Source organism: Callithrix jacchus, chromosome 9 (genome assembly GCF_049354715.1).
Source record: "Callithrix jacchus isolate 240 chromosome 9, calJac240_pri, whole genome shotgun sequence".
In the NCBI taxonomy this organism is placed as follows: Eukaryota; Metazoa; Chordata; class Mammalia; order Primates; family Cebidae; genus Callithrix; species Callithrix jacchus.
The window spans coordinates 109578670-109606392 of NC_133510.1; the positions used below are offsets into that span (position 1 = coordinate 109578670).

General features: G+C 41.3%; 1 protein-coding gene across 9 annotated transcripts in view; it reads left to right on the plus strand.

Moving 5' to 3' along the window:
• Positions 1-27723, plus strand: part of RFX4 (regulatory factor X4) — a 179468-nt gene that overhangs the window by 136231 nt on the left and 15514 nt on the right. For 6 of the 9 annotated variants that reach the window (XM_078337185.1, XM_035258516.3, XM_035258518.3 and 3 more), the window contains 5 exons: positions 1916-2060; positions 6597-6691; positions 7398-7515; positions 15590-15709; positions 16362-16523. In XM_078337185.1, coding sequence (XP_078193311.1) covers positions 1916-2060; positions 6597-6691; positions 7398-7515; positions 15590-15709; positions 16362-16523 — 640 coding nt within the window. The remainder of the gene's footprint in view (positions 1-1915; positions 2061-6596; positions 6692-7397; positions 7516-15589; positions 15710-16361; positions 16524-27723) is intronic. The other 3 variants (XM_035258517.3, XM_035258519.3, XM_078337184.1) reach the window with 1 other exon arrangement.

Here is a 27723-nt window from a genome sequence, read left to right on the forward strand (position 1 = left end):
GATGTGACATTTAAGTTGGAGCATACATCCTAGAGGGGCTGCTTGGGCAAGGAGGGCGAAGAATGTTCCAGCTAGCAATCACATCATCTGCAAAGGCCTTGAGGAATCAACACAATCATTGAAAGAAGTGAACTGAATAACAGTAGCCACTTTTATTGAGCTCCCTGCACTATGCACTCTGTTTTTCAAATACTATCTCAAGGAATCCTCAACAGCAGCCCTCCTTTAAGAGGTAGGCACTAAGGCCCTAAACACAATGGTAAGAGACCCCATTAAAAAGCATGTTCTAGGTGGGGCGTGGTGGCTCATGCCAGCATTCCCAACATCTTGGGAAGCCTACATGGGCAGATCACTTGAGGTAAGGAGTTCAAGACCAGCCTGGTCAATATGTCGAAACCCTGTCTCTACTAAAAATATGAACAATTAACCGGGTGTGGTGGCACGTGCCTATAGTCCCAGCTACTTGGGAGGCTAAGGCAGGAGAATCACTTGAACCTGGGAGGCGGAGGTTGCAGTGAGCCAAGATTGTGCCACTGCATTTCAGCCTGGGCAAAAAGAGTGAAACTCCATCTCCAAAAAAAAAAAAAAAAAAACACCACATTCTAAACACTTGCTTACAGAATTCACTCTTTGGTAAACAGTTCATTTCATTGTAACAAAATAGCTCACAATGCATCTCTGAAGGAACATGTTCAGGAAAAAAACAAGATAGGTACTTATATCACATTTTATAGATAAGGAAGCTGAGGTTAATCTACTTGCCTGGTCAGCAACAAGGGCAGGATTTGAACTAGGTATGTTGGAATCCAGGACACCTGACCTTTACAGTCAGTTGTTTTCATTATCATTAGAGATTCACATAACTCATATATTCTACACCTTTGTGACCTTTAAAGAGTTCTACAATTATTTAACTAAGATTTTACTTGTGCTTGGATGGTCTGGGTACAACAAGGGGTTGTCAATATTTATCTTTGCCTAGACATATACAAGCATTAGGAGGCTTGACAATATCTTTGTGTAAATCATTTTTTTATTTTGTTAAAAGACCTTTTGAAAACATGCAAGTAAAGGAAATTATCCCTAGATATATATTTTTATCAGTATTGTTTCAACTTTATGATATTGTTCCAACTTGTAAATTTAAGTTCACTAATGAGGGTTCTGTGAAAAAGCCACAGCTTTAAAGAAAAAAAGATATATATATATATATGATTATTCACACACCATACACATCCATCCATCCATCCATCCATTCATCCATCCACTCATCCACCTACCCACTAATAAACTACTGAGATGTATGGTATGATTTCCCTTTCCCCCAACTCAGTTGTTCATATTTTAATCATTATAGTTACTTTTTTTAAAAAAAAAAAAAAAAAAAAAAGCAAAACCAGAAAACTAGAGCACAAACTGCTTCAGAATGTATTTATATGAAAAATACACACTTTGAAATTTCTGGGATTAGGTCAGGCCCAAGGGTAGCAAGAATACTTCTAAATCTCGGCCTGTGGCTTCTCAGGCACTAGAGACACAAGGATTATTCAGCACAGAGCTCCCATCCCACAGGCTTACATCGGAAAGCTGACAGATCTCAGGCTTCATCCTATTGTTCCATGGGGTCAAGACCAAAGGGACTGGAAACAGCAGGGTCTGGTCTGGCCCGGCCCACCCTGGTAGTTTCTTGTAGAGAAAAAGGGATGTGTGGAAAGAGCCACAGGAGAAAACAGCGTCTGCATCTTCTGAGTTATGGAGTCTTCTGGTGCTTTCCTGAAATTGAATTTCCCATAATTTCACGTTAGTTTGCAAAATACCATAAACAGATCCATTAACAAGGCATAAAAGAAAAAACAGTGAAGAGGTTTTAACCTAACAACCCATGAGCTAATGAGTTGATTGGATTGGATTCCAGGCATCTCGAACAGTGATCCACAGCGCAGACATCACATTCCAAATGCTGGAAGACTGGAGGAACGTGGACCTGAACAGCATCACCAAGCAAACCCTTTACACCATGGAAGACTCTCGCGATGAACACCGGAAACTCATCATCCAATGTAAGATGTCCCACCAGGGATTGCTGTTCTTCTGTTTCTGTTTTTAAAAGAAAGAAAGAAAAAGTATCTTTGTAAATACTGAAATGGCATCCCCACCCTGTCCTTCTTCCCAGCATCTCCTCCTCCTTATTGTTCCTTTTAAATGAGTCAGTCCAGAAGGAAGAGCTAATTGACTTAAGAGGACATGTGTCAACACTGCTGGATAAAGAGTATTCTGGTGCAACTGGGCAGCACACAATGTCATGCAAAGGGACCCACATGTGACCTGAACACCAGCCACAGTTCCATGAAGGTGGCATTAAATATGAGAACAAAAGCTTATTGCCTCTCTCAGTGTATGTCAGCCTGGAGTCAGCCAGATATGCTACCTATTTTTCATTTGAGGGTCACATAAGTCAGCCCGCCTATTGGCAGATGAACCTTTCAATCATGTTAAATGTTTGAGAAGCAGGTGGATGGTGTTTTACTTCTGTGAATATACGTTCATGTCCCAGTGAACAAAGACTTCCAACATGCAGGCTGCAGGTATACTGCTCCAAATATTATCCCAATATGGACGGGATATTTGCTCTCAGTACTAAAGCAATATGAGAGGGCCAGAGAACACCATCATTGTTAGCACATCCCTGCTATTCCCTAGATGCCCATCCCAGCTGACTACCCAGGGCATCCCCCAGCCCAGGGACCCTGGATCCATCCATTGGCATCTACAGGCTACCTCCTTAATTAGAGAACATGAGGTCAGGAAAGGTGAGTGGGCACTCCTTCCATCAGGTCTCAGAAAGGTGTTGAGAGCATGCCACCCCCACATTCTTACTGGGGTGAGGCCCAGGATCCCAACAGTGACATTGCTTGGGGAGCAGCAGAGAGGCTCTCCCACCAAGAAGAGAGGTCTTTCTGAAAGCCCCAGACCCTTCAGATTTCTTAGTATATGCCTTCTGCACTGCTCTCTTGGAACTCTTTCTTCAGCTACCCAGTCTAAGCTTGACGTGCCTTTAAACAAATAAAGTTCCCTAAGAGAGTCCTATTAGAGATCTCTTTCCCATTAAGCCCTTTTCAAAACCAAATGGAACAGCTGAAATGTTCGAATATGTGGACTTTCCCCAGGGCTTCTTTCCTGGCTTAGCTGCAAGCTCAGCTCAGGCTGTTACTTATTCCTTCACAGCTGCCCCCAGCCCACCTTTCCCCTTTTAAGAATTTTAGAGATCATCACTAAAATAATAATTCCACTTACTGACTGCCTATTCTAAGCCAGCTCCTGTGTCAAATCCAACACATACATAGTTCCATTTAATCTTCACATCAACCCCATGAGGAAGACACTCTTATCACCCCCACTTTACAGATGAGAAAACTCGGCCTCAGAAAGTTGGTGAACCTAACTCAAGGTCACACAGCCACTAAGCAATAGAGCTGAACCCAAGTCTAGTCTCGGCTTCACCACCAGGCCTTAGTGCTGCTCATATTGTGATTGTGCAGAGGAGACAAAAAAAAGGAAATGTGGGTGGTTCCAGGATCTTTCCCAGTGCTTACGATCATGCTTCCTGTTCTGCATTTCCCTGTGCCCTACTGGAAGGTAAACAGAAAGCATGGCCCTGCACACCCTAATAGCACTGGGGGTACCTTTGATCACTGTGTCCCTAGGAACTCCCAGTGGGCCGGGCACCAAGCAGATGTCCAGCAAGTTCCACGGAATGCCAGAAAGATAAGTGGAAACCCAGAGTGAACCTAGTTCTTAGCTCTGCGAACTCTCCTAGCAGTGTTTGACTCAGTTCTCTTTCCCACTCAGCACCTTTCATGAGGAGGAAAATGTGAACCAGACTCATAGGGAAAAATACAATCAGCACTGCTCGCTTAAGGGACCAGGCCCTGAGCCTTTGCTGGAGCACCATGGAGGTCACTGCTGCCTCTCTCAATAAAGAACCTTCTGTGGTTTTCTCTTCAAGTTCCCTTAGGTCCTGGGTAGAATAGTGCCCTTTAAAGCTGTGATTGTATTCTTCTTCTGGGGAAGGAAGTGCCATGGTTGAGTTCAACCCAGCTAGTTCTTACTGAATGCCTGTCCTAAGTCAGGTACTATATTAGATGCTGGGCAAAGAGCAGTGAGTAAAATGGACACATCCCTTCCTGACACGGAGCTCACAGTTAATGGCAAATCAGACCTTGAACGTGTATTTACAGATGTGTTGCATCTTGTCAAAGACAACAATGCCATGTAATGTAGTGCTGTGCAGGGGCAACTGAGGTAGGGTACCAAGCCTCAAGGTGGTCCAGCACATGGGTGTCAAGCCTGCACCTCCCAACCAGACACCTGGGAAGTCCCTGAACATACAGGGAGTTGGACCAAAGGTCAGCTTGAGCAGGGTTGGGACAACTGTGTACAGTGCTCTTCTTTCCTCATAGCCAGCTGAAAAATCTGCAAACTCTTGCTTAGGGGGTTACCATAACCTCTGTGATGTAGATCGTAGCTGGCAATGCTCAGCTTACATTAGATTTTAAAAGTGCACATTAGTACTTAAGCAAGCTGATTAGAATGAGTTATAATTGTAACTGCCTAAGGTCTATTGGGCATCCCAGCCACATGTCCAAGGTCCGTTGGCTGGGATCCCTGAGGCTGGGATGCCCAACAGACCTTAGTTAAACCTTGCTCTTATACAGCTCTTACACAGCATGAGGCTGGGATGCCCAACAAACCATGGTCTGACACAGCTTGGGGCTGGGATGCCCAAAAGACTTGATTCAAACCTTGGTTCCAGCACACTGTGACCTTGGTTTCCATTTCTGTAAAATGGGACTCATGTGAAGGGATTAAATGAGACAATATGTGCCACATGCTTGGTACACAGTCCAGTGCTAACATAGTGAAGTGGTTAGGAGGCAAGCACTTGAGTCAGGCTGTGTTTGAGTCTTGCCGCTGGTATTCACTAGTTGTGAAAGAACAACCTTTGGAAAGTTACTCATCTTTGTTTGCCTGTTTCTTCACTTGTAGAATGGGGGATAATAATGGTACCTACGTCATTGGGTTTTTCATCCATTCAATCAACAAACATTTGAGCATCTACTCTGTACCAGGCACTGTTCTAGGCACTGAAGTCAAACAGTGAACATGACACAGTCCTGCGCTTATGATTCACATTTTAGGGGTTGTCTTAAGGCATCCATGGGAGGCGTTTAGAAGGGTGCCTGGTACACGGCAAGCACTCAGTAATGTTAGCTCTTAGCATTTTTATCACACCACCATCAATACTGTCATCGTGAATTAAAGCACAATAGCTCAGATACACAGATAGCATTATGGAGACTGAAAACACCAAAGAGAAATCCAGAGACCTGGGTTCCAGCCTGAGCTCTGTCACTAATTTACCCTCTGACTTTCAGTGGGTTGTTTAATCTCATCAAGACAGCTCTTCATCTATAAAATGAGACAGATCAACAAAATTGACTTTTAAAGCCCATTCTCATTCTAGTGTTAGGACCTCCTGGTCTCAGAATCTTACTTCTTGTAGCAAGCATCAACTACGTAAAATAGAGCAAAGGGGCCAGTCCTTTAAAATGAGAGAACAAAAACTGCTCAAATGAAAATGAAAGAAACGTATGATCTTGAATTGTGGTTTAATTTATTGATCTCTGCATACAGAAACACAAAAACGTGACAAAAAGATGTTTCAAACTAGAGATCACCAGAGCCATGTTTCCATTTTCTAGAGTACTTTATTGATTAAAAAGCACTTCCAGATTCAATTATCTGACTTAAGGTGAAGACAGGTTGTAAAGTGGTAAGATTATCTCTCTAATGAGGAAACTGAGGGGCTGAGAGATTGTTTCACTTACTCAGCAAATATCTATTAAACGCCTGCTACACATCACACAGAGAGGCTTAAGTGACTTGCCTGATATAGTTGTGGTCCAGAAACATTTGAATTATCAAATGTGCCCTACCCTGGGCAGAGAGCAGGAGAGTGGCAATGCCTCGCCCATTAAGTCAAGCAAGAATTTGTTGGGTAACAACTAGGTCACAGATAATGCACCAGCTAATAAAGATATCAGACAAAGAACTAGCAGGGAGACATACATGCACACTGAACTATACAACAGTACTGTTAGTCACATAATCAAGGTAGAAAACCAATAATAAAGTGCTCTGTGAGTGTAGAGGAGGGGTGATCAGTTCTGCTGGCAAGGGGCATGAAGGTTAAAGGGATTTCATACTGGGGTTTCAGCTGGGCCATGAGGAACCAAGTAGTGGGAACAGCCTGAAAAAAAAAAAAAAAAAAAGACTAAGGTTATGAAAAAAGCAGGTCTTCTTGGGGGAATGGCAAGTAATATGAGGTGGCCACAGTGTTCACAGGCATGGAAGATGATCTTGGAAAGGTAGGTTGGGGCATGTTGTATAAAGTCTTGAATGCTCTGCTAAGACCTGGGAGTTGTGTTTATTTAAAGTTTTACTTTATTCAAAGTTTTGTTCCTCTGTTCTTTTAAGACATAGCTCTTGTTAAATACAAATGAGTGACGCATGTGGGGCTGTCCTTTATTTGACAGTGTACCAGGAGTTTGACCACCTCTTGGAGGAGCAGTCTCCCATCGAGTCCTACATTGAGTGGCTGGATACCATGGTTGACCGCTGTGTTGTGAAGGTTGGTAAACCGAAGCTGAGGGGGCAGCCTTGGGTCCTGCAGCCCACCACTGCCCTCTGTGAACTTGGCTGAGACAAAGCCCTGTGGTGAGCTATCTGAACAGGGTTTTGAGGAGAGGCCCCAGGAGGTGGAGGTAGCAGGAAGCAGGACTCTTGAGTCTTTTATCGCTGATTCAGTCAGGTCAGCATCTCTTTTATCTGCTGTATACACTGAGTCTTGGCCTAAGATTTCATCTTTTAAAGTATTTTTGCTGCTACAAACAAAACAAAGACCATTGCTCCATAGCATTGACTTTGAAGACTCATAAGCCTTCCTGTCATTTTTCTCTTTTTATTTATTTATTTTTGAGACAGGGTCTCACTCTGTTGCCCAGGCTGGAGTGCAGTGGTGAGATCACAGCTCACTGTAGCCTTGACCTCCCCAGGCTCATGTGACTCTCCCACCTCAGTCTTCTGAGTAGCTGGGACTGCAGGGGTGTGCCACCATTTCCAGCTAATTTTTGTATTTTTTTTGTAGGGATAGGGTTTTGCCATGTTGCCCAGGCTGTTCTTAAACTCCTAGGTTCAAGTGATCATCCACCCACCTTGGCCTCCCAAAGTGCTGAGACTACAGGCATGAACCACTGCACCTAGCCTCATTTTTCAAAGAGACAGTAATAAATGAAAGGTCAAGTCAACCACTATTAAAGCCATTCACTTTCTTGTAGGTGGCTGCCAAGAGACAAGGGTCCTTGAAGAAAGTGGCCCAGCAGTTCCTCTTGATGTGGTCCTGTTTTGGCACGAGGGTGATCCGGGACATGACCCTGCATAGCGCCCCCAGCTTTGGTAAGGCCCCCACCAGCCCTCCCCACTGCCAAATACTTTTTTCTCTGGGCTCCAGTCATCAAATCTACCACAGTCTAACTTGCTCTCTCTGCAGGGTCACTACCCTGAAACACATCTGTTCTGGGGAGAGAGACATGACATTGTTAGGACTTTCAGGGAGAGAGATGGCATATATGCCAAAGGTGAAGTATCAGTCGGAACCATGAGTGATTTTGCCCAAGATAGAACTATCTGAGATTAAAAAGAAAAAATTGCAGTGGCTGTGTTCCCCTTTCCTAGGTGTCCCCCAGTGATTACTGCGTCCACAGCACGAATTTGTAGAATCCCATATTTGTGGACTTCCAAAGACTGGGCACATGAAGAAGCCTCTGAGTTTGACCACTTGCAAATGGCTTGATTGATCATACTCTAGCTGTGGGTAGATGACCTTAAGTTTTCTTTAAAAATGTACTCTAGTCTAATTCCTAAAAGATGGCATTTGCATTCACTTTCCCTTTTGTTTCACTGACCCTGTAAGTCTTCATCACCTCCAGGAGACATCCCCACCTCAAGTCTTCATCTACTGCTTTCTAGTATAACAGGGCTTGAAATCTCTGCCCAGAGGGACTGATAATAGTCTCTGTGGGCAGCAACCTGATCACTGAATTGTGGTGAATGTTATACTATATTTGAGGACAGTTTTCTACTTTTCACCAGAAAGAAAGGAGTATGTACTGAGTCCAGATCATCACTGGCAAGTGAGATGGGACTTTTAGGTATTATCCAGACATTTGAAATCCCAAAACATGTTGGTTTCAGTTTTCTAGGCATTTCGGCAAAGGGCCATTGGTAAATTTTCTGGGTAATTGCTTCAGTTCTCTATTTTACTTTGCAAGTGAGGGTTGTGGTTTTGTTTCTCATTATCTCCAATTAAGCCAATCAGCTCTGGGTTTTGCTGTGGGTTTAATTTGACACTTTTCCATCTAGCTTTTTATGGTCTTGTCACCATTTTCCAGTTGTGCTATACAATGAAGTAAATATGTGGGAAAACAAAGAAGGCACTATTTTTCTAAACGGCCCTTTCCAGGAAAGACTATGTTTACCCACTTGGAGAAGCGTTTTGTTGTGGATTTCTTTAATCTCAGCACTGGAAGGTTCTCTGAATCCTTGGCTATAGATGGAAATTCTCTTTGAGCTGTATATGGAAATTCTCTGGTGACTGCTACCTGGGCAGTGCCATCAGGCATGGCATTTTGATGACTTCCAGTTCAGCACAGTTAGTGTTAGCACATGTTACCTCTAGCTCTGGAAAAATCATTCATGTAGAACTATTGGAAAATATTTGAGGTTTTTTTTCATTACTTCCAAGTCATAAAATCAACAATATCACACACAAACACACATATCTACATCCACACAGCGGACATCCTCTCCATGCTTTATCCTCTATTCTTCAATTTGCTAATTTTTTTTTTTTTTGAGACGGAGTTTCACTCTTGTTACCCAGGCTGGAGTGCAATGGCACGATCTCAGCTCACTGCAACCTCCGCCTCCTGGGTTCAGGCAATTCTCCTGCCTCAGCCTCCCGAGTAGCCGGGATTACAGGCACGCGCCACCATGCCCAGCTAATTTTTTGTATTTTTAGTAGACATGGGGTTTCACCATGTTGACAAGGATGGTCTCGATCTGTTGACCTCGTGATCCACCCGCCTCAGCCTCCCAAAGTGCTGGGATTACAGGCTTGAGCCACCGCGCTTGGCCAATTTGCTGATTTTTAAACTGACCACATATGCTAGCAGGTGCCTTTCATTAGGAAGGGAAAGTAATTCCCTTTGCAATATTCTTTGAAATTCATCTGTGCTTACCAAGGTAACGGTCAATGTAAAAAAAAAAGTTTGAGTAGGAGAATGATTAGCCTTTATGAATGGGTTGAATTCTTTACTAAGAAATATGGTTCCTTGAAATGTGTTTCTTTTTAAACTGCACACTATTTTGGGATAGATACACTGGAAACTCAGGCAAATGGCAAAAGAAGATGATCACAGATCACTTAGAGAAGGGGAAAATGAGATATTAATGTTTTACAGTATTTTTCAACCCTAAGTGGGTTGAAATAATACCTGTCTCCAAGTCCATTTAGCAAACTATCTGAAATGGCCCAGCTCATCTGACTCATTGTTGAGTTTTGCAGCTTGGGGTGACAGGCAAGTTGAAAGAATTTGCGGCAGACAAAAGCCCAGCTCCCCCTTTCTGCCTGTATATGTCAAAGACGCAGTTGGTGGTTGTGTTTGGGTCATGTGTTCCCTGTATGAAAACAGCTAATTAGGAAAAAGAGCCCTCTGTTCCCTGGCCCCTTCCCCCAGCCACAGGGGCCAGCTCTATATATCTTACAACTCCCACACAGCCCTTGTCGCTGTGAATGGGTACAGGGTTTGTGTGTCAGCGTAGCAGGCTGATTACTACAATGATCGTGTGGAATATCACAATGATCCCGTGGGGGACTCTATCACCTCTTCCCAGAACAGCCTCTTTTAAAGGTAGTTGACTCCTTTCTTCTCCTTAATTCCTTTTCACTCTCTTCTCCTTAATTCTTTTTCACTGAAAGAACCTATGCTGTGAACTAAAGTAGGCAGACTTTCTTTCTCTGCTGCAAGCAGTGTTTCTAGCAAAATTAGTTAGCAAAGGTAGGCTATCAGGCATACTTTTAGTCCTAATGGAGCCAAGTGAACCAAAGTTTCTGTTTTTAAAAAACACCATCTTTTTAGTCGACCAATCTGATTTCAGTCCCTAGGGTACCTGGATCTCAAGTTGATGCTAGCACCTTTACGCTTTCATTCTGGGTTTTCACCAAATGCCTGCTTGTTTCACTGTTATGAACATCTGGAAGGTAATAATAGTTCCCGGAAGTACTCCAGCCTGTCAGTTTAAAAAGCAGCCTGGGTGTGACAGCTGAGGGGCACGATTGCACAATATTTCCACAGTTCCATTTTTTTACATGCCTGTCTGACCTAGCATCAAAGCTCACTTGGGCAGAGCCGGGAAGGCCACGTGGGCATCTGTCAGGGAGCGGCTTCCAGAACAAGTGGCCATGACCAAGCCTTCCTAACGGCTTCTCTATGCTTAGATGGCCTGGCCTGGCTCTTTTTTTAGGCAGAATCTACTAAATTGCAGGACCTTAATGTTCGCAATGTCATTCAGGCCCCCACCAAGTACTAGGAGACAGGAATTGCTTTCCCTGCAGTCAGGAGTGGAAATAAAAACCCAGAGAGGAGCGGACTTGTGTGTGGACTCAGAGCAGTGGCAGATTGAATTCAACCCGCAATCGAGTTTTCTGCCATGCTACTGCTGCCACTTCATTTACCTTTCTTTAGGTAAAAGAAAATTAATAATAACAACAGAGCAACATTTATTTAGACATTACATTTTCTTAATTGCTTCTCACACAGCCCTGCGAGGTCTGAATTACTGCCCTCAATATGACAGATGAGAAAGCTGAGGTAGAACGTGAAGGATTTGCCTAAGATTAGAGATAAGAATGAAGCAAAGACAAGACAATGATAACTATAATAACAAATATTTTGGAAGTATATATTATCACTGAATTCTTGAATTAACTTCGCAATGTAGGTAATAATAGATAGTTTTCTAAAGAGGTGAAAAGAGAGCTTGGAGAATTTCCTTGCAAAAGATCAATGCAGCAAATGTCAGAATTCTGTTTCAAAATCAAATCTACCTGACCACAAAGCCCATTCCTTTTCTATTATCACAATTAAGGCAAATGCTCTGGGCTCAGATGCATGCCATAAAAGAGCTAGAAAATTTTATTTAATTCACATTGATGATATTAATATTTTTAAAATTCATAAATTAAGATATAAAAATTCAAAGCTATGAGAGAAAAGAACAAATTATTAGACTGTCATGAGTAGTAAGAGATGCCAGAAGACAATGGAGTAATATCTTTTAAGTGTTGAAAACAAAGAACTGTCAATTGTTATTCAAGAGTGAAGGCAAAATAAAGACAATCGGTTATACAAAGGCAGAATTTGGTACAACCAGATCTTCACTTTAAACAATAACAACAAAAAACTATTGAATGATGCATTTTGGCCTGGCACAGGGACTCACACCTGTAATTCTAACATTTTGGAAGGCCTAGGTAGGTGGATTACCTGAGGGTGGGAGTTCAAGACCAGCCTGGTAAATGTGGCAAAACCCCATCTCTACTAAAAATACAAAAATTAGCCAGGTGTGGTGGCGGGTGCCTATAATCCCAGCTACTCAGGAAGCTGAGGCAGGAGAATTGCTTGAACCTTGGCGGCAGAGGTTGCTGTGAGCCAAGATTGTGTCACTGCACTCCAGCCTGGGCAACAGAGCAAGACTCTCTCTCAACAACAACAAAAAAGGATGTGTTTTGGCAAGAAAGAAAAGTAAAGCCATAGCTAAGGTCTGGAATACAAGAAACAAGAATGTTCCAGTTATCGTTGCTGTGTAATAAATTACTCAGGCTTAATGGCTTTAAGTCAACCATTTCGTTATGTTTATGGATTTTGCAGGTAAGGATCAAGTGGTAGCTTGGGGTTCCACATGCAAGTGCCCCAAATGTGAAGACCCTTTACTTTTATGATGCAGTCTTAGATACAGTGTAACGTCTCATACTCTATTGGTCAAAGGCAGTCTGAAGCCTACCATGACTCAAGTAGGTACGCAGACTGCAATTCTTAATGCAGGGCATGTCAAAGAATTTAGGGGCCCTATTTTACGATGAGAGAAATTTTAAAATACGTATACATATTTAATTATTAAATGTAATTTAAAAACTAAACACTAATTTGTACATGTGTTTTAAAAGGTTAAAAATAAGTTCTAGGTAAAAATATAACAGCGTAATAAGAGACTCTTTAAGGAATAGTCAAAGCATGCTAAGGTCTTTTTTTAGGAATAATAAGTACCTTTATACTTTGCTGGAAAAGTTTATAGTTTGGATTTAATAAATGTTTAGCATATATGTTAATAAACTAAGGTATTATTAGTAAAAGAATACAATCATGATTTGTGGAGGAAAATGGAAGAATAAGAAAAACTTAAGAGATAAAATATTAAATGGAAAAGAAGAAGATAAAAGAAGCATAGAAAATGGATGGTAAATGAAAACACAACAAAATAGGATAATAGTATTAACAAGTGATAATCACAATAAATGAGAAAGTCTCTTCCTTTGAAAAACATCAGGCACAAATGTTTTTAAAGGCAAGTTTAACTAAACTTATAAAAAACATAAAATCTTTAGTTAATGAAAATGAACATGAAAATCAGTATTTCAGAGGATAAAAGAAGAAAATCTGTTTTCAGTGACTGCAAAGCTTAGGAAATCCTGACCCAGCCTAGGATGTCAGATCTCATTGTCCTCAGTGCTTCTCTGCCCCCTCATTCCCTTCAATAAAATGGTTTGACCTGTCCCCATCCCCCAAAATAAGGAAATGTATACAAATGATTTTACAAAGCTAATATAATTTCAGTTTCAAAACCTGGCAAGAAAAGCAGAGGAAAAGAAAATTATGACTCAACCACCTTTTTTTTTTGAGACAGAGTCTCACTCTGTTATCCAGGTTGGAGCACAATGGTGTGACGTCAGCTCACTGCAACCTCTGCCTCCTGGGTTGAAGGGATTATCCTGCCTCAGCCTCCCAAGTAGCTGGGCTTACAAGCGTGCACCAACACGCCCGGCTAATTTTTGTATTTTTAGTAGAGTTGGGGTTTTACCATGTTAGCCAGGCTGGTGAGGAACTCCTGAACTCAAGTGACCCACCCGTCTCAGCCTCCTAAAGTGCTGGGATTACAGGCGTGAGTCACCACACCAGGCTTAAACACATTTCCTCATAGGTTACAAAAGATTCTAAATAAGGCACTAGCCCATCAAATTTAGTGGCAAAATTTTTTAAGTCAGACTATGCCAAAAATCCTAGTCAGAAAAATTACTAATTAACATACTATATTAATAAAAAGAAAAGAATATATCATTATAGATACAGAGGGAAAAAAAACTTGATACATTTCAGCTCTGAAGTATGGTTTTAAAAAACCTTTTAGAAAACTAGGAATAGAAGCAAATTTACTTAATATATAAAGGGCATCTAGAAGTCTGCAGCAAACATTACACTGAATGGCAAAATTTTAGAAAATTTCCCATTTCTATCATGAAGACAGAAATGCCTTCTAATATGATGTCTAATAAATATGTACTAGAGGTTCTAGCCAATGCATTAAAAGAAAATGAAATAGTAGAATTGGAAAGTAAAATACAAAATTGTCTTTATTTATAGATGTCATAATTGCTGGCAAAAGAGAATCCACAAACTAATGGAACAAATAAGAATTCAGTCAAGTTACTGAATTCAGTTTTTATAAAATCAATAGCATTCTTAATTTCACTAACTTGAAAATAGAATTTTTTTTTTTTTTTTTTTTGAGACAGAGTCTCGCTCTGTCAACAGGCTGGAGTGCAGTGTGTGATCTTGGCTCACTGCAACCTCCCATTCCCAGGTTCAAGCATTTCTCCTGCCTCAGCCTCCCAAGTAGCTGAGACTACAGGCTGATTATTTCATTTTTAGTACAGATGGGGTTTCACCATGTTAGCCAGGATGGTCTTGATCTCTTGACTTTATGATCCATCAGCCTCAGCCTCCCAAAGTTCTGGGATTACAGGCGTGAGTCACCGTGCCCTGCAGAAAATATAATTTAAAACACACACACACACACACACACACACACACACACAAAATTCATAATAGCAATAGAAACTAAAAGGTACCTAGAAATAATTCTAACAAAAATTGGTGGTTACTACATTGATGTTCATTTTAGAATTCTCTATTTTTCTATGATGGATATTCTTCATAAGAAAAAAGAAATGCTTTGATTCTATCAAATGCAATCAACTATGTTACCGTATAACAATATCAAAATAAAATCTCCTTTTGTCTCTACCTAATGCCTTTTTCCATAACAGGCTCTGCTGCTCCCTAGCTCTGTGACTTTAAGCAAATTATTCAAACCCTCTGAGCCTTCATTTCCTCATATACTAACTGAAAATAATACCTGCTTTGCAGTGTTGTTGAGAAGTTAAAAGAGCTTACTTAGTGCGGTGCATAAGGAAGTAGTCAATGCTTGCTTATTGGATTCATTCATCTAACACATATCCATTGAGTCTCTGTTGTGTGCCTGGCACTGTTGTGGTCACTGGGTATACAGCATTGGTCAAGACAGAAAAATCCCTGCAAGACTTACAGTCTAGCGGAGGAGGCATGCAATAATAATTAAGTTAAATAAAGGATATCGTATTTAACTGAGATGGTGAGAAATGCTAAGAAGAGAAATAAAGTGGGATGTTTGCTATAACTGCCTCTCTCCTCATGTCTTCGATGTCTCTCTGTCTCTCTTATCAGTCTTTCTGTAACTCCTTTTTATTTTCCTGAAGACTGGCACTTTTTGACCAACTCTTTTCAATGTATTACCTTTTCTAAGAACCATGTGTTAAATGAGGTTTTGCAAACATTTAGGAAAATAAGTAAATAACTTGTTGCAGATTTAAATTTTCAATTTTGTGTCTAGAATTATGTCAGGTACATTGGCAGACAGCAATGAGCTAGAAGGCAAAGTCCCTGCCATAGACATACTTAAAGTCCAAAGCGGGGAATAACATGCTGGTGGAAGAGTTAAAAATGAAAAACACAATGTTAATAAATGCTGAACAGAGAGGTCCTCACATGAGGAGGAAGCCAGTGGGTACGTGAGAGCTCAGAGATGGTTCAGTGGGTGCCATTTTTGATGGTGTCATACTAATATAACTTCAATAAGGAAAAGATTCACTTGCCACAAAGTGTTAATGACACCTATCTTATGCCAAGCACTAGGCTAAGCTGAGGATGCAGCCAAGAAATGCAACCTCTGACCATGAGGAGATCATAACTGGGTAAAAAATGAGACTCTTGAGCAGACCATTTAGAACACTGTGTAACTTGTGCAGTTGACCAGACAGAGGCAACATACACGAGACAGCATGACTTACTTTCTGTTTGATCCTTTTTTTCACCAGGGTCTTTTCATCTAATTCACTTAATGTTTGATGACTACGTGCTCTACCTGTTAGAATCTCTGCACTGTCAGGAGCGGGCCAATGAGCTCATGCGAGCTATGAAGGGTGAAGGAAGCACTGGTAAGCCAGCATTTTCCTGGGAATTGCACCACTTGTAATCTTGGTAATTTTATTTGTATCCTTACTTCTGTGCTTTATGTTTAACTCTGTATCTCAAACAATTTAATTATGGTGAACAGGTCAAGTGCTATCAAACCAATTGTGTCTTTTTCCTCTTGAAAGGATGTGGGCTGGGTATGGTGGCGCATACCTGCAATCCCAGCACTTTGGGAGGCCAAGGTGGGTGGATCACTTGAGGCCAGAGTTCAAGGCCAGCCTGGTCAACATGGCAAAACCCTGTCTCCACTAAAAATATAAAAAATTAGCTGGGCATGGTGGTGTACACCTGAAGTCCCTGCTGCTCAGGAGGCTGAGGCATGAGAATCGCTTGAACCCGGGAGGTGGAGGTTGCAGTAAGCTGAGATTGTGCCACTGCACTCCAGCCTGGGCGACAGAGCAAGACTCCATCTCTAAATAAATAAATAAATAAAATAAGGCATGTATATATATGAAATTGCCTTGAGTGCCATGATGGTGATGGGAAATCACCAAAGAGTTTTAAGCAAGAGAATGACATAACACAGATTAGAAGAATATTTTACTATTTAAAGTCCCTTAAAGACAACTTGCCTTTACACTTGGTTCTAAAAATTTACCCTATCTCTATCCATAGCAGAAGTCCGAGAAGAGATCATCTTGACAGAGGCTGCTGCACCCACCCCTTCACCAGTGCCATCGTTTTCTCCAGCAAAATCTGCCACATCTGTGGAAGTGCCACCTCCCTCTTCCCCTATTAGCAATCCATCCCCTGATTACACTAGTCTCAGCACTACAGGTAAGGAGGAACAATAAACTCAACAACAGAGAGAGTTTGTAGCCAAAGGAATAAAGTTAATAGGACAACCTGAAAAGTACTGTTAAGATGAGAATGAAAAAGAAATCAGCCAGGCACAGTGGCTCACACCTGTAATCCCAATGCTTTGGGAGGCCAAGGTGGAAGGATAGTTTGAAGCCAAGAGTTTGAGACCATCCTGGCCAATATAGTGAGACCCTGTCTCTACATAAACTTTTTTTAAAAAATTAGCTGGGTGTGGTGGTATGCACCTGTGGTCCCAGATACTTACTTAGGAGGCTGAGATGGGAGGACCATTTAAGCCCAAGAGTTTAAGGTACAGTGAGCTATGATCAGGCCACTGTACTCTAGCCTGGGTGATAGCCTGGTTCAAAAAAAAAGAAAAAAGAGAAAAGAAAGAGAAGAAAAAGAAATCATACGAGAGTTAAGATCTTCAAAAGGAAATATATAATTATTGAAATAATTATTTTTTTTAATTGCATTTTAGGTTTTGGGGTACATGTGCAGAACATGCAAGATAGTTGCATAGGTACACACATGGCAGTGTGCTTTGCTGCTTTCCTCCCCTTCACCCACATCTGGCATTTCTCCCCATGCTATCCCTCCCCAGCTCCCCCCACCCTCTGTCCCTCCCCTGTTCCCCCCAATAGACCCCAGTGTGTAGTACTCCCTTCCCTGTGTCCATGTGTTCTCATTGTTCATCACATATACACCATGGAATATTATGCAGCAATCAAAAATGATGAGTTCATGTCCTTTGTAGGGACATGGATGAAGCTGGAGAACATCATTCTCAGCAAACTGACACAAGAACAGAAAATGAAATACCGCATATTCTCACTCATAGGCGGGTGATGAACAATGAAATAATAATTTAAATAGGTAAATTGGATCTTAGAAAATTAGATCCAATGAAAAGAGATCAGTAAACCAAAAGACAGAACTGAGGCGTTCTCTGATAATGTGACAAAAAGAAATATTAGGTATAAAAGTGATGTTAAGAAAAAGGAATGACAAACTCAGAAATTCCAATATTCATTTAATAAATTTTCCAGAGAAGGAGAGAAAGTGGAGAAGTAATAGCTGATGGTTTTACAAAATGGAAGAAAGACAAGGCTTCTTAGACTGAAAGCTCTCATTAAACATTTGCTGAATAAATGGGGGAAAAAAACCCTCTAAGCCCACTGAAGAAAATCAAAGATAAAAGAAATCTTATTAGATTCCCCAAAGAAAATGCAGATAAGCTCCAAAGGAGAGAGAATCAGACTGATAACAGACTTCTCATCTGTAACATTAGATTCAATATTTGAACCCATATTTTGAAGTGTAAAGAAAAAAACCGCAGTAAAAACTTTGGATCCAGAATCCTATATATGTTTATTTATGTTTATATGTACATACATATTTTTTCCCCCTATGAGGACATTTTATGTGCCAAGTCCTGTGCCGGGTGCTATAGGAAATAAACAGATTACTATGCCAGGGCCTTGCTACCAAGAGGGAACCCAGGGATAAGAAAAGTACTGAGATGTAATCCCAGCTCTTTGGGAGTTCGAGGTGGGTAGATCACGAGGTCAGGAGATCAAGACCATCCTGGCTAACATGGTGAAACCCTGTCTCTACTAAAAGTACAAAAAAATTCGCCGGCATGGTGGTGCATGCCTGTGGTCCCAGCTAATTGCGCTGCTGAAGCAGGAGAATTGCTTGAACCTGACAGGCAGATGTTGCAGTGAGCCCAGATGGTGCCATTGCACTCCAGCCTGGGTGATAGAGTGAGACTCCGTCGCAAAGAAAAGAAAAATACAGAGACAACTGTTATGGAAGGAAGACTGTGGTATATGCAATGAGTGAGATATAAACTAATGCCATGAGGTTCCCAAGGAAGGAGCGGTTCCATGTGGCTGGCGGTATCAGAGAAGACCTCACAAAGACTCCAGGCTTTGTGGAGTGAAGGGCTTGGTCAGGCTGTGATAATTAGTTCATTATCCTTCCACCCAAACCAGCTCTACTACCCTCCTGTTACCCAGGCAGCAAATATGGGAGTCAGCTTCAAATCTTTCCTCTCCCTCAACTCCTGTATTAGGATAGGCTAAGTTGGCGTGACAACTAGATCCAAACACGGGTGGAGTTAACACAACAGAAATCTATTTCATGCTGGAAATCTATTTCCAGCATGAAATAGATTTCTGGTAGGGTATTCTGTCATAGAGGAGGCTCTCTGTAATGCAGCCATTTGGAAACACATGCTCCTTCAATATCAGGCTCCACTATACCCCAGGGCAATGTTTCCCAGACTGTGATCCACAGACCAGCAGTATCAGTATCTCCTGGGAACTTACTAGAAATGCTCCTATCTGGTCCCACTGCAGACCCAGTGAATCAGAAACTCCAGGAGCAGGGCCCAGGAATCTTGTTCAACAAATTTCCAGGTGATTCTGATGCTCACCAGGTTAAGGACCACTACCTGAGGGCTTTGTCAAGTCTGCAACCAGCTGGCAGAAATGGAAAAAGGGCATGGAGGATGAAAAATTACTCTCTTAAAAGCCCTGGCCTGAAGGTGGCACACGTCACTTCCACTTACATTCCATCAGTGAAGACTTAGTCACATGGCCTCATGGAACTGCAAGAGAGGCTTGAAAATGTAGAATAGCATGTACCCAGGCAGGGAAGGGGGAACAGCTTTGGGGGTGACAGCTTGCATTCTCTATCACACTTCCCAAGTCCAGTTGTTCTAATACAAATCGAGACTGATCTGTTCCTTCCCATCCCACTGATGCCTCTCTGATTCAGGCCTCCCCGACCTCTCATGGACATCCACAGTGACCCTTAAGCTGGTACCCTGCCTCCAGACTCTACTCTGTCCATTCTCACACTAGCCACTAAGGCTCAATTTCATGAAGCTTGTGCCTCCTCAGTGCTGGGGCAAAGAACCTACTTCCTCACTCTAAAAGCCTTAAAGAGCGCTCTTTCTCCAAATCACTTCTCAGACCGTTCCTTCTTCCTGGCTAGCTCCCTTCCACCTGCTTCCTGATGAAATCCTACTCACCTCCTTTGATGTTTCCTCACCCTCCAAGTTAGAATCTTCCCCTAGACCCTCACAGCATGGACTTAATTATATCCTAATTCTATTTAGGACTGTTTCCAGAATAGATTCAGTACCAAAGTATTATTATTTTTAGGGTCAGATTGCTCCATTTGGGATGTCTTTTATTATTCACTCATTTACTCACATATCTATCCATTTATCCAAAATATAATTCTCGGGTGGCTTCTATGTGCTAAACACTTTGGATAGGTGGTGATACAATGGCAAACAATAGAAGTGTGGTCCCTCCCTCCTGAGAGTTTGTGTTTAGAGGTTAGAGTTCTTGATGAGCAAACTGACAGTAACAATATAGTGTGATGAGTGCTAGGTTGGAAGAAGGGTCAGAATATTACGGGAGCATGAAGGAGAGGGAAAAAAAGGTATTCCAAGTAGAGGCAAGAGAGAGCATGCTATTTTTAGGAAACTTAAAGGTGTTCATCCTAGGAGACTTTAGATTAGTCCCCTCTTCTCTCCACAGAACTACACCTACTTAGAGAGGGACTGAGTGGATGTATAAGAAACTGGAAGGGCTTGCTGTCTTCTGTACTTGCCAGTAAACTCGGTGGGCCTCTGTCAGAGATGGCAGAGGAAATTGGATTCTTCAAAGTATTGAAAAGTTGGGTTGTTGATAAATGGCATTAGATCAAGCTTTGATTTCACTTTGGGTACACAGCTAGAGTCTTCTTCTGTGGAAATTAAATTTCAGATTGCCGTATTTGTTTATATAGGTGTGCCTCAAACTTTTTATTTTGTTTTCTGCTTTGAAGAGGAAGAATGTGATCAGGTTCCTACTTCCCTCCCATCTTCTTTTCATAGTGGGTTGTTGTAGTTCCTGCTTAGAAGGCTCAGAAAAAGAAACTGTAGTGAAAAGAATGACTTTGTTCACTGAACATTAAAAGGGAAGATAATTTAAGTACTGTTCATAGCGCTTCATGCAGCTCTCAGGAGTTCTTCAAAGATTGAGATTATCAGGCAACCATCCTGAGTCTCTTGTCTCCCTAAAAAAGAGCCGTTAACCTGAATAATCCCGCCCAAATATCCCTGTCACCAGCAGGGAGACACACATGAGTTTGCTAGTGAGAACATCCCTACTTCTGAAATAAACAGGGAAATTATGCAAGTAAAAGGGTTCTGCATTATGAAGCAGAAACCATTTGGGTGAAGCATTTCTCAAAGTGTGGCAACATTTCAAATAAAGAGACAGACTCTAAGGGAATAAGGGATGGGAGGGAAGGGCATGAAGGAAAGATGTCTAGGATCATCTCATAGTTCTCATCCAGCAAGTGAGCGTGCCTGGCTTTCTTCGAAGCAATGTGGAGGCCTTAGGGTATGGCAGGTGTGATAGACAAGGCCACAGGAATATCATAAATGTCTTCAGAGATTTCTGTGCAATGTGTTCAAGAGCCATAAAAGTAGCTTCTTAGAAATACAAATGTGAAACAGGTTCTCTTCAGATGATTTTAAGCTTTGAAGATTTTGGCACATTCCAGCTTTGTTCTCAGATATCTCCAGGGAGCATTAAAAATGTCATCCTATATAAAACTATGCATGATATTTTTCTCAAGTACCACTTTTGAAATACTCCATTGCTAAATTAGACTGGATCTTGGTATGCAATGTGGGTCATGGTCTTGGAGGCAAGAAAACCTAATTTCCTAACAATGTGTATGATTATATAGGCAAATTATAAAGTACAAATTATTTACCCATGATAGAAACCTACATATTAGGAAATCTATTATAGTAGGCTTCTTAAATTTGGAATTTGTGTTAATTTTCATTGAACAATAATATAAATTGTAAAATAATTATGTAAATCGTAAAATGCATTTGCCATGTTTCTTTTTTTTCAAAGTCAACTCAGTACATGGTTTTCATACCCAGTTAATTTTTATTTCTATCTTAAAATTACTGCTTGACTTACAGCCCATCTACTTTCCAAAAAGTTTTGAAGTAGTTTATAATAAAAACAGGAAAATGAGCTTCATAAAAAGGACCAAAACCAGGAAGTAAGAAACAAAGAAAAGGTGAGGAAAATTAACAAAACAACTGTTAGCTTTAAAAGTTTATTAAAAATCTTATTAATAGCTGAAATTTTATGTGACCCAGTTATTTTGTTGGGTTTCCAGTGTATCAGTGATCAGAGAATGTAAATATTACCAGATTTGACTTGTTGAGAATCAAGACTAATCAGGTACCTGGGACTCCTTAAATAAATGTCCTGCTTTGGATGGACACTTTCCCATTTTTAATCTATGAAAAAGGAACAGTATTATGTGTGCCTGGTGCGCACAAAGCTAAAATTAATTCATTGCATGTTAACCTTTTGGCATCCTCTGATACAAGGACTAGGGAATACAAGGTAGTACAGATAATGTTATGACTCACTAGGAAAATAGCCACTCTGCTTATCCATATCTACGTCTAGTTCCATGTCCATATTTCTAAATGTTTTATGAAGACTGTATTTATTAACTGATTTTTTTTAAAGGGGGAAAGGGCAAGGAAAGAAATTTCAGGTACCTAAAATTAAAAATGATATATGGCCAATTTTGGTTGGGTTTATGGCAATGCCATGATAAGAGGCTGGTTAAAGGAGTCCATTCCTACAGGTTTCTGCAAGGTAAAGTCTAGCCTGTCTGTCCATTTTCTCCCCCAAATTTGTAGGTTTGCTACCCTCCTTCATGACCTGGTGAAGTTTAGAAACCTTAACTTTCTTCGAGGAAAACTGGCTCTTTTCCTCCTCGGGAGCATGGTGGACAGTACCAAACTGATCAGTCTATTTAACATGACATTGGGCTGCAATTCTTTAATGTCATCTAAAGCAAAATGTTAAACTCCTACTCTGTCTCATCAGGCCACTGAAGGGTTCTAACCCCGTTTATGATGTCATTTTAAGTATTCCCTCCTTTGGCAATGACAATAAAAGTTAACTATTAAACTCATGTTTTCAACTTCCCACCATGGTTCCCTGCAACACAAAACCAGCAAATTAAATCATCGAGATACTAGGATAGCTAATGAAATAAAGGCAAATTCCTCATAAATGGCCCTAACTGTAGAACATCTGGCCTGCCCAGCTGCATTTTCTCTACATCAGTTGAGGATGTAACAAAGATAACCGACCCTTAGTCGTTCCAAATAACAAATGCCCTGCCTTATTTGGAAATAACAAAAGTTATTTTGAGGGCAGTTACACTGAAGGCAGCTAAACTGAGTGGAATAGGATGGACACTTCAGCCTTGCTACAGAGTCTGCGATGACTCATTTACAGAACCTCAGAGGTGTCACTGCTAGTGAATTCCTCCTTCTGTCCCTGCTCCTTCCTTTTCTCTAAAGGAATGGAATCACGAAAAATAAGCTGGGATTGGAAATAGATTGTTTAATCTACTCTTTTTTTTGGATCACAAAATCAAATCTTAGCTTGCTGCTGGGACTTTGGACTTCCTCGTTCATTCATTTGTTCATTCATTCAACAAATACATATTTTGTGTCAAATTTGTACCAAGTCCTGGGAGTATAGACATGAAAACAAGAGTCATAGTCACTGCCTGCATGGTACTTACATTCTAGTGGGTAAGAGTCAACACAGAAGTAAACTGCCAGGTAAAGGTATCATTTCAAATGGTCAAAGTGCTACGTGCGAAAACAACAGTGTGCTAAGAAAAGTATAAAGAGAATCGCTGACCACAAACTAAGATGGGTCCCCACTGTATACTTTTTCATAGCACACTGTTTTACAAGGAGCCACCCACATAGAGGCTGGGGAGGGAAAAAGAACTTTCTACGCAATGGGGAAAAGCATGTGCACAGGCCTGAGGCAGCAAAGAGCTTGGCATGGTGGGGACTGAGAAGTATATATAATAAAAAAGGAAGAGAGTGGCAAGAGAGGAAGTTGCAGAGATAGGCAGAGGCTAGATTATGCAGCAACATAAGAAGGAACTGATTCATTTGCTGGCCCTGGTCAGTTCTGTCAATCAGATTTTGACCATGGAAATATTAGTAAAGTGTAACTCAAACAGATGAAGTTTCCAACTTCAGTAGATGGTCTCCTTAAACACAGCTGTCTTAAGGATAGATGACAGCCAATGACAGAGGTTGCAGTGAGCCAAGATCGCGCCACTGGCACTCCAGCCTATGGGACAGGGTGAGACTCTGTCTCAAACAAACAGACAAACAAAAAAAGATGACAGCTAATGAGATACCTAGAGATATAGGTAAATGTCAATATATAGTCTTCTTTCCCTGTCTCAGTCATGAAGGTTATGGGAGATGCTTATTTAGTAGCAAATACAGTCAAGCAACATTGTCCAAATAGAATTTTCTGTGATGATGGAAATGACTTCTATCTTGGCTATCCAAAACAGTAGCCATTAGCCACCTGTGGCTATTGAGCACTTCAAATGTGGCTAGTGGAACTAAGAAACTGAATATTTAATTGTATTTAGTTTTAACTAATTTAAATTTCAATGGCCACAAGTGGCTGTGGGAGAGGGCAGAGCAGATCTAGAATCTGGACACACAAAAAGGAGCTTACAAACAAAAGGTGTGGGTTAGCTCAAAACTTGAGCAACGTCTGTGATGGTTCACAGAATCCTCCTAAGAAAAAGGTTAAAGCAGTGGTCCCCAACCTTTCTGGCACCAGGGACTGGTTTTGTGGAAGACAATTTTTCCACAGACTGTGGAAGAGGTGGAGGGGGATGGTTTCAGGATGAAACTGTTCTACCACAGATCATCAGGCATTAGACTCTCAAAAGGAGCATGCAAACTAAATCCCTTGCATGTGCAGTTCATAGGGTTCATGCTCCTATGAGAATCTAATGCTGCTGCTGATCTGATAGGAGGCAGAGCTCAGGTAGTAATGCTCGCTTGCCCACTGCTCACCTCTTGTGTGGCCAAGTTCCTAACAGGGCCACAGACCAGTACTGGCCCAGGGGCCGGAGACCCCTGGGTTAAATTTCAGTCCAAGATATGAAAAAAAGGGTACAGCCAGGTAGTTTGGGAAGCACTCTGAATTTTCACAAATCTGTAGCAGAATCTCACAACTTCTGGGTTTTTTTTGTTGTTGTTGTCATTGTTGTTTTGAAACAGGGTCTCATTCTGTTGCCCAGCCTGGAGTGCAGTGGCGTGAACAAGTGGTCCTCCCATTTCAGCCTCCCAAGGAGCTGGGACTATAAGGACATGCCACCACAACTGGCTTTTGTATTTTCAGTAGAAATAGGATTTTATTATGTTGCCCAGGCTTGTCTCAAACTCCTGGGCTCGACCAGTCAGGCCACTTCAGCCCCCCAAAATGCTGGGATTACAGGCGTCAGACACTGCACCTGGCCAACTTCTGATTTTTTAATTTATTTTTGTTTATTTTGAGAAGAGTCTTGCTCTGTTGCCAGGCTGCAGTGCAATGGGGAAATCTTGGCTCACTGCTGCCTCTGCCTCCCCAGTTCAAGAGATTCTCCTGCCTCAGCCTTTGAGTAGCTGTGACTACAGGCGCATGCCACCATGCCCAGCTAATTTTTGTACTTTTAGTAGAGCAGGGGTTTTACCATGTTGGCTAGGATGGTCTCGATCTCTTGACCTTGTGATCCGCCCGCCTTGGACTCCCAAAGTGCTAGGATTACAGGTGTGAGCCACCACACTCGGCCCTCAACTTATGATTTTTAATGACCCTTAACATAAAGGATGTGTGACAGGAGGCAGTATGTTATAGAGCCTTGTTACTCAAAGTGTGGTTCACAGACCAACCACATTGTCATCATTTAGAAGTTTGATATAAAGGCCTTACTCCCAACCTACTGAATCAGAATCTGCATTTTTAACAAGATCTCCAGATTCAAACACAAATTCAAGTGTAAGAAACATTGCTATGGCAAGGGTTTAGGGTTGGGCAGATCTGCATTCAAATTCCAACTCTGCCACTTACCTGAGGAAGTCATTTAACCTCTTGGGCCTCAATTTTCTCACCTGAAAAAGGAGCTAATACTACCTACCTCAGAAGGTTGCTGTGAAGACTGAATGGGTCAATGTATACAAGGAAATTAGTATGAGATCTGGTTTATGTTGGATGATCATTCATTCATTTATTTGACAAATCATTACCGATTGTCTGTTATATTCCAAGCACCCTTCCTGTCCTGTGCTTAAAACCCCTTCCAAAACAAAACAACCTTGGGGAAGAAGAGTGTTTTGTTGGGGATGGGAGGGGAAGAAAATGTTCTGCTCTAGCAGTTTCAATACTATAAGGTGACCAACAACTGCTCCTCTTGGGATCTTTATTGAATTCTCAAATATCAGGGGCTTCTACCGCTATCCTCAGACCTTTAAATAAATAGAAATGTGAGGAGGGGAGGGGAGAATAAGAGAAAAATATGGGAACTGAACAAATAGGGAAGATTTGCTATTGTTTTACCAACAAAAAGCATTTGAGTTGTCTTTAAAACTAAGAACAAACTATAAGCTGCACAGATTTTCTTTTATTAGTTTCCTTAAAAAAAAGCAGCAGCCACAGCAATTCTCACTGGAGGTCTCACTCGTAGGAAAGGGAATTCAAGGGGTGTTCTTTTCTGCTCCCTAGGCAAAAAGGGTTTCTCCCCAAGCCAGTAGGTGTTAATCTGCTTAAGCCTGCCTGAGTGGATGTGTTAGATTGCTGGCACATGGCCATTTAGGGGTTTTGTTCCCCAGACCACAGGAGCCCATTTTTCCAAGAGTTCCACTAGCTTTTTGTTTGATAACGTCTATTCCTAACAGCATTTACTCCTTCAACAACAAATTCAATGGAACAAAAATTTACTGAACACCTACTATTTGGCATACCCTCTGTTGGGGATACAGAGATGAATAAGGAACAGTTGCTGTGCTCCAGGGGCTCGCACAAAAGTAACCTCTGTTGCAGTCTCTCAGGTGATGGCTATTATCATGACTTCTCCTACCGCTTGGAAAAAAAAAAAATTATTTGGCTTCCTTGGCTGCCCCGTTTAAATATCCACTGATCTCACTGTGCCCTCCTGAGGTCCCAGAGGCTTCAAGGGTTAATTACTTGCTTGTTGTGGCTAGTTTGTTGTTCTCCCAAACTTCTCACCCTCTCCAATTCCAGTTCCAATTATAAACTTTGTTTAATGGATTAATGTTTTTCATTTTACAGAGTCAATACACATTCATTACAGAAAAATACAGATAAGTAAAATAAGGGAAACAATTTTAAACCCCTCCTCAATCCCACCACTCAGTGATAACCTGTTTTAGTAAAGATGGCATTTTTAAAAACCATAACAGTAATATAATTTCACATGAAGTTCAAAACATAGAGGAGGGCAATTATGCATAATCCAGTCATCTGAGTCGTGTTCATTTTGGGGATCTTCCCTTTCCATTTTCTTGTACTTATAAATCAAGCCTAACATGTCGCCTGCCAAAGTCATTATCTTTTGGGGGAAGAATATGGAGCAGATGTGCAAAGCAGGAAGGGGTACTTTTAGCCATGCTGGTAAATAAGGACACTAGTAATTTTATAGAAAAACATGCTTAGAGATTTGCCGTAATTGGTTAAATTACTGTTGCTATTCAAATGTTTCATCCCTGGTAATAGAATCTCACCCAAGAAACTTGCCTTTCTTCCTTGGGGTCTGGAATGAGAGATACAGAAATATCTATTTTAAGAAAGTCTCATGTAAGAATACCTGAATTTATAATGAAGAGTGCTTGAATACCATTAAAAGCCTACCACGTGCCAAGCTCTCTGACATATATTATCTCAGTTAATCCTCACAACAGTCCTGCAAGATAGATATGATTACTCCCATTTTAAAGATGATGAAACAAAAGCTCATAAAGTTTCACAGGCTTGCCCAAGATCTTATAGCTAGTACATGGCAGAAGCAGAACCCAGAGCAAAGAGACATAATGGTAGAGAGTAGAAAGTGTGTGGCAGAAAGTGTGTGGGTTCGGAGCCCTGCTGAACCACCCACTCAGTCTGGGACCTTGGACAAGTTATTTAACATTCCAAGTTTCCTTAAACTGGACTTTTGTGTGATACCATTAGCCTGCAGTTAGTGTTGACAAAAGGAACCATCTTTAGAATCAAGATGAAGTCCACTGTAAGAG